The 7,664-nt window shown below is 46.0% G+C and overlaps 1 protein-coding gene across 1 annotated transcript in view; it reads left to right on the top strand.

Annotated features, from left to right (window-relative positions):
* The first annotated feature begins 260 nt into the window (after positions 1-260).
* The window catches only part of LOC139394380 (uncharacterized), a 47,718-nt gene continuing 40,314 nt past the window's right edge, over positions 261-7,664 (top strand). Inside the window, exons 1-5 of the mRNA XM_071142434.1 lie at positions 261-361; positions 681-856; positions 5,594-5,696; positions 5,902-5,947; positions 7,436-7,540. Coding sequence (XP_070998535.1) covers positions 261-361; positions 681-856; positions 5,594-5,696; positions 5,902-5,947; positions 7,436-7,540 — 531 coding nt within the window. The remainder of the gene's footprint in view (positions 362-680; positions 857-5,593; positions 5,697-5,901; positions 5,948-7,435; positions 7,541-7,664) is intronic.

Here is a 7,664-nt window from a genome sequence, read left to right as displayed (position 1 = left end):
GAGGGAGGGAGGGAGGGAGGGAGGGAGGGAGGGAGGGAGGGAGGGGTAAAACATTTAAAGATCTGAATCAGAGATAGAGTACACACCCTCCCAGTCAGACATCCCTAGGTCATACAGGAAATGTTGCTCATTGAAAGTTATGACATGTCTTCGTGCATACTGCTAATGCAGGCAATGGAACAATAGTCACAATGTTAATCTATATTTGAACCCCTGCTCTCATCCTTGGCCTCTGACCTTTAACCCCCGTCTGTAGTTAAATGGAGGAGCGGGACAGAAGCCGCTCCCCGTCCCGCAGGACCAGTCGGGTGGAGCAGGTGGTGGGGCGATGGCTACGACGCTCCAGGGATTCCAGCAGCAGGTTAGTACTACCAGGCCAGCCACGTAACACAGTTAGCTTTGGCATTAGGCCTGGCTAGTTTGGGTTTGACTGGGATAGCCAGGGAGCTAGTAATGGCTTTGTCTGGGTTAGGCCTGCGGGGTAGAAATGGGTTCGTCTGGGTTAGGCCTGGGGTCTAGTAATGGGTTTGTCTAAATGGTTTTATTTGGGTTAGGCCTAGTTATTCAAGGCAATATTGGACATCATCTGTTGGAGACTATTATGAGGAAGTGTTTCCTTGTTTGTTTTGATTGGCTGATACCTTGTCCTCTGGCTGATACCTGGTCTCTACCCCAATCAGAGAGCGTATCCTGGTAGATGGGAAGGCGGCTGCGGGGGGAGAGTCTAGCGGTCAGGATCAGAAGAACAGCTACCCGGTTAGACTGACCGTCCAGATCCTACGAGACCCCCTCCTCAACACTCATGGAATCACCCTGACACCTCAGACACCCATACTGGTGCAGGACATCACCCCAGGTAGGCTACATAAACATGACATAGGACTATCATAACCTGACATAGAACTATCATAACCTGACATAGGACTATCATAACCTGACATAGGACTATCATAACCCTGACATAGGACTATCATAACCCTGACATAGGACTATCATAACCCTGACATAGGACTATCATAACCCTGACATAGGACTATATTGTGCTGTCATGAGCATGGGACCGCTGGACAGATTAATTTAACAATCAACATCTGATGAGAAAAACAGCAAGAGAAAAAAACAAACATATGGTTTCAGAGTCACTTGAAGATTTGATTTAATAATTTGGTTGGTTGGGTGGCAGAAATCAGACCAATTAGTTATGCTGTTGAATTCAGGTGGCAGTCTTTTGACCAATCATCCTTTGCTAAACTGAGATCCTGGCAGTCTTGCTAGTGATTACTCCATCAGGTGCAGGATCCAACTACATCTATGATCAAATTATTGAATCCGATTGTGATGTCATTGAGATTGACAGGCTGTACAGAAAAGGGAGAAGAGGGGTTTTGTGTGGTTCCATAGGCTCCATTAGGGTTTGTGTTGTTATAAGCCCAGGTGGAGACTGAGGGTGGGTCGCTAATGGCACCCGATTCCCTATATAGTGTACAACTTTTGACCAGAGTCCTAGTAGTGCCCTATAGAGAACAGGGTGCCATTTGGGACACAGTGAGAGGAGGGGTTAAGGTTGCTGAGCTAGTGGAAGTATCGCTGGTGTGTGTGTGGTGGTGGTTACAGTAATGAGAGGAACGGTTCATGGGAGATCAGTAGGACAACAAAGGGTTTATCCTCATATGCTGTATAGTACCTACAGTAGGGCCCTGTGTGTATGGATGTGTATAGACTACCCTCACAGACCTACTGTATATAGACTACCCTCACAGACCTACTGTATATAGACTACCCTCACAGACCTACTGTATATAGACTACCCTCACAGACCTACTGTATATAGACTACCCTCACAGACCTACTGTATATAGACTACCCTCACAGACCTACTGTATATAGACTACCCTCACAGACCTACTGTATATAGACTACCCTCACAGACCTACTGTATATAGACTACCCTCACAGACCTACTGTATATAGACTACCCTCACAGACCTACTGTATATAGACTACCCTCACAGACCTACTGTATATAGACTACCCTCACAGACCTACTGTATATAGACTACCCTCACAGACCTACTGTATATAGACTACCCTCACAGACCTACTGTATATAGACTACCCTCACAGACCTACTATATATAGACTACCCTCACAGACCTACTGTATATAGACTACCCTCACAGACCTACTGTATATAGACTACCCTCACAGACCTACTGTATATAGACTACCCTCACAGACCTACTGTATATAGACTACCCTCACAGACCTACTGTATATAGACTACCCTCACAGACCTACTGTATATAGACTACCCTCACAGACCTACTGTATATAGACTACCCTCACAGACCTACTGTATATAGACTACCCTCACAGACCTACTGTATATAGACTACCCTCACAGACCTACTGTATATAGACTACCCTCATAGACCTACTGTATATAGACTATCCTCACAGACCTACTGTATATAGACTACCCTCACAGACCTACTGTATATAGACTACCCTCACAGACCTACTGTATATAGACTACCCTCACAGACCTACTGTATATAGACTACCCTCACAGACCTACTGTATATAGACTACCCTCACAGACCTACTGTATATAGACTACCCTCACAGACCTACTGTATATAGACTACCCTCACAGACCTACTGTATATAGACTACCCTCACAGACCTACTGTATATAGACTACCCTCACAGACCTACTGTATATAGACTACCCTCACAGACCTACTGTATATAGACTACCCTCATAGACCTACTGTATATAGACTATCCTCACAGACCTACTGTATATAGACTACCCTCACAGACCTACTGTATATAGACTACCCTCACAGACCTACTGTATATAGACTACCCTCACAGACCTACTGTATAAAGACTACCCTCACAGACCTACTGTATATAGACTACCCTCACAGACCTACTGTAAATACAGTGGGGCAGAAAAGTATTTAGTCAGCCACCAATTGTGCAAGTTCTCCCACTTAAAAAGATGAGAGAGGCCTGTAATTTTCATCATAGGTACACTTAAACTATGACAGACAAAATGAGAAAAAAAATCCTGAAAATCACATTGTACGATTTTTAATGAATTTATTTGCAAATTATGGTGGAAAATAAGTATTTGGTAAATAACAAAAGTTTATCTCAATATTTTGTTATCCACCCTTTGTTGGCAATGACAGAGGTCAAACGTTTTCTGTAAGTCTTCACAAGGTTTTCACATACTTGGGACAGCTAGTCTGACTGGGGACAGCTAATCTAACTGGGGACAGCTAGTCTTACTGGGGACAGTTAGTCTGACTGTGGACAGCTAGTCTAACTGGGGACAGCTAGTCTAACTGGGGACAGCTAGTCTAACTGGGGACAGCTAGTCTTACTGGGGACAGTTAGTCTGACTGGGGACAGCTAGTCTAACTGGGGACAGCTAGTCTAACTGGGGACAGCTAGTCTGACTGGGGACAGCTAGTCTTACTGGGGACAGCTAGTCTAACTAGGGACAGCTAGTCTAACTGGAGACAGCTAGTCTTACTGGGGAAAGCTAGTCTAACTGGGGACAGCTAGTCTAACTGGGGACAGCTAGTCTAAATTGGGGAAAGCTAGTCTTACTGTGGACAGCTAGTCTAACTGGAGACAGCTAGTCTTACTGTGGACAGCTAGTCTAACTGGGGACAGCTAGTCTTACTGTGGACAGCTAGTCTTACTGTGGGCAGCTACTCTTACTGGAGACAGCTAGTCTAACTGGAGACAGCTAGTCTAACTGGGGACAGTTAGTCTTACTGGGGACAGCTAGTCTTATTTGGGACAGCTAGTCTAACTGGAGACAGCTAGTCTTACTGGGGAAAGCTAGTCTAACTGGGAACAGCTAGTCTAACTGGGGACAGCTAGTCTAACTTGGGGACAGCTAGTCTTACTGTGGACAGCTAGTCTAACTGGAGACAGCTAGTCTTACTGGGGACAGCTAGTCTAACTAGGGACAGCTAGTCTAACTGGGGACAGCTAGTCTTACTGTGGACAGCTAGTCTTACTGGGGACAGCTAGTCTTACTGGGGACAGCTAGTCTAACTGGGGACAGCTAGTCTTACTGGGGATAGCTATTCTAACTGGAGACAGCTAGTCTTACTGGGGACAGCTAGTCTAACTGGGGACAGCTAGTCTAACTGGAGACAGCTAGTACATAAACACAACCAGTAGGTCACATGGGGTACATAAACACAACCAGTAGGTCACATGGGGTACATAAACACAACCAGTAGGGCACATGGGGTACATAAACACAACCATTAGGTCACATGGGGTACATACACACAACCAGTAGCTCACATGGGGTACATAAACACAACCAGTAGGTCACATGGGGTACATAAACACAACCAGTAGGTCACATGGGGTACATAAACACAACCAGTAGGTCACATGGGGTACATAAACACAACCAGTAGGTCACATGGGGTACATAAACACAACCAGTAGGACACATGGGGTACATAAACACAACCAGTAGGTCACATGGGGTACATAAACACAACCAGTAGGTCACATGGGGTACATAAGCACAACCAGTAGGTCACATGGGGTACATAAACACAACCAGTAGGTCACATGGGGTACATAAACACAACCAGTAGGTCACATGGGGTACATAAACACAACCAGTAGGACACATGGGGTACATAAACACAACCAGTAGGTCACATGGGGTACATAAACACAACCAGTAGGTCACATGGGGTACATAAACACAACCAGTAGGTCACATGGGGTACATAAACACAACCAGTAGGTCACATGGGGTACATAAACACAACCAGTAGGTCACATGGGGTACATAAACACAACCAGTAGGACACATGGGGTACATAAACACAACCAGTAGGACACATGGGGGAGGGGCGTTGTGCTTTTTTTGTTTTTTTGTAACCACGTTTGCTGTTCCTCTGCGCCACATCAGATGGACACACACACTACAGATAGTAACGGCCCCCTGAGGCTGGGCTCTCTGGCACTGATCTCAGTAATACCACCATCTGTCTCTGTCTCTCTGTCCCTGTTGCTCTGCCCTCCCTCCTGTTGACTCAAAAACCCTGAGAGTCAGAGACAGAGAGTCAGATAGAGAGAGAGAGAGAAAGTTAGAGAGAGAGTTAGAGAGAGAGTCAGAGAGAGAGAGAAAGTCAGAGAGAGAGTCAGAGAGAGAGAGAGGGAGAGAGTCAGAGAGAGAGAGAGTCAGAGAGAGAGTCAGAGAGAGAGAGAGAGAGTCAGAGACAGAGAGAGAGTCAAAGAGAGAGAGCGAGTCAGAGAGAGAGTCAGAGAGAGAGAGAGGGAGAGAGTCAGAGACAGAGAGAGAGTCAGAGAGAGAGTCAGGGAGAGAGAGAGAGTCAGAGACAGAGAGAGAGTCAGAGAGAGAGTCAGAGAGAGAGAGAGAGTCAGAGACAGAGAGAGAGTCAGAGAGAGAGTCAGAGAGAGAGAGAGAGAGTCAGAGACAGAGAGTGTGAATCCTTTATCAGCAATGATCTGTTATATACTCTGTTGATCAAGATGATGAGGAAGAGGATCCTGTGTGTTTGTGTGTGGGTAGCGGGGCCGGCTGATGGAAGGCTCGTCCCTGGCGACCAGGTCGTAAAGATTAACAATGTTGCCGTCGACGACCTGACCCCAGAGCAAGCGGCTGACCTCATCAGGTACAATAACACACACGCACAAACACACACACACACGCATGCATACACACTCACAAACACACAAGCATTTATTTATCATATTGACCCCCACTCTCTGTCCCTCTCTCTGTCTCTCCCTCTCTCTCTCTCTCTCTCTCTCTCTCTGTCTCTCTCTCTCTCTCTCCCCTCCCTCTCTCTCTCTCTCTCTCTCTCTCCCTCCCCCTAGGGAGTGTCAGCACTCTGTGATGATAACGGTCCTCAGAAACTCAGCGGTGAGTCACTATGTTTTCCATGTTGTATTCTTCCTTCAGTTAAAAGTTGCTCTCTTCATCAACAGAGAAACCACACACACACACCCAGGTGCTCCATCATGGTTCCCCACAGGCAGCAGAGTGTTGTCACGCCTTTATTATGACCTAGTAGTGTGGCCTCGGCGTGTGTGTGTGTGTGGCCTCGGCGTGTGTGTGTCTGCTTGCCTGCGTGTTGATGAATGGGCAACTGCAGATATTTTTAACAACACACTTTATCCATTAGGAACACTGACTCTTTTCAACAACAACACACATAGTTTTCCCCATTAGGAACACTGACTCTTTTCAACAACAACACACATAGTTTTATCCATTAGGAACACTCCCTGGATGTGTTGCAGTGGCTGGCGTTACCTACAGTGGAGAAACCCCAACAACATTTACGTTTGTCTGAGATCATTGTCTCTGAGGTTCTGTTGTTTATCAGCCTGTTGGGTTGATCAGTCAGATTAGTGTCTCTGAGGTTCTGTTGTTTATCAGCCTGTTGGGTTGATCAGTCAGATTAGTGTCTCTGAGGTTCTGTTGTTTATCAGCCTGTTGGGTTGATCAGTCAGATTAGTGTCTCTGAGGTTCTGTTGTTTATCAGCCTGTTGGATTGATCAGTCAGATTATTGTCTCTGAGGTTCTGTTGTTTATCAGCCTGTTGGGTTGATCAGTCAGATTAGTGTCTCTGAGGTTCTGTTGTTTATCAGCCTGTTGGGTTGATCAGTCAGACTCGTGTCTCTGAGGTTCTGTTGTTTATCAGCCTGTTGGGTTGATCAGTCAGACTCGTGTCTCTGAGGTTCTGTTGTTTATCAGCCTGTTGGGTTGATCAGTCAGATTAGTGTCTCTGAGGTTCTGTTGTTTATCAGCCTGTTGGGTTGATCAGTCAGACTCGTGTCTCTGAGGTTCTGTTGTTTATCAGCCTGTTGGGTTGATCAGTCAGACTCGTGTCTCTGAGGTTCTGTTGTTTATCAGCCTGTTGGGTTGATCAGTCAGATTAGTGTCTCTGAGGTTCTGTTGTTTATCCACTACCTGTTAGTTTTCAGATCTAGATTTTTTTAGGGTTTACTGACACTTTATTTAGACAGGTATAGAAACAGATTGATATACAGGAAGGAGGCAGACAACAGGAAGGAGAAGGGGTTTGAACCCGGATAGGGTGAGGAGAATGTTATTTGTCTATGCTGTGAGCATTACCGCTAAACCACAGTTTGTGCAGTCTGTGTCCTTGTGCCTTTTGGAAACTCTGTCTAATTTCTCCTCCTGTGGTTTCCCAGGGACCCAAGTCCTAATTTCTCCTCCTATGGTTTCCCAGGGACCCAAGTCCTAATTTCTCCTCCTGTGGTTTCTCAGGGACCCAAGTCCTAATTTCTCCTCCTGTGGTTTCTCAGGGACCCAAGTCCTAATTTCTCCTCCTGTGGTTTCTCAGGGACCCAAGTCCTAATTTCTCCTCCTGTGGTTTCTCAGGGACCCAAGTCTTCCTTCATCACCCCAGAAAAGAGAGCTAAACTCCGGTCCAACCCGGTCAAAGTTCGCTTTGCTGAGGAGGTTGAGGTCAATAGTCACTCTCAGGTACGTCAGACTCTTAACGACACCCTATTGTCACTGCCTGATGTGTTATAAGCCCTTTATGAAGCTCTTGTGTCATATCTGTCCAGGATTCATGTATGATCTAGTCTATGCAGTGACTTCTAGA

This window comes from Oncorhynchus clarkii, unplaced genomic scaffold, assembly GCF_045791955.1.
Source record: "Oncorhynchus clarkii lewisi isolate Uvic-CL-2024 unplaced genomic scaffold, UVic_Ocla_1.0 unplaced_contig_5678_pilon_pilon, whole genome shotgun sequence".
Classification (NCBI taxonomy): Eukaryota; Metazoa; Chordata; class Actinopteri; order Salmoniformes; family Salmonidae; genus Oncorhynchus; species Oncorhynchus clarkii.
The sequence above is the reverse complement of the archived record's forward strand: the minus strand, read 5'-3'. Positions and strand labels throughout refer to the sequence as shown.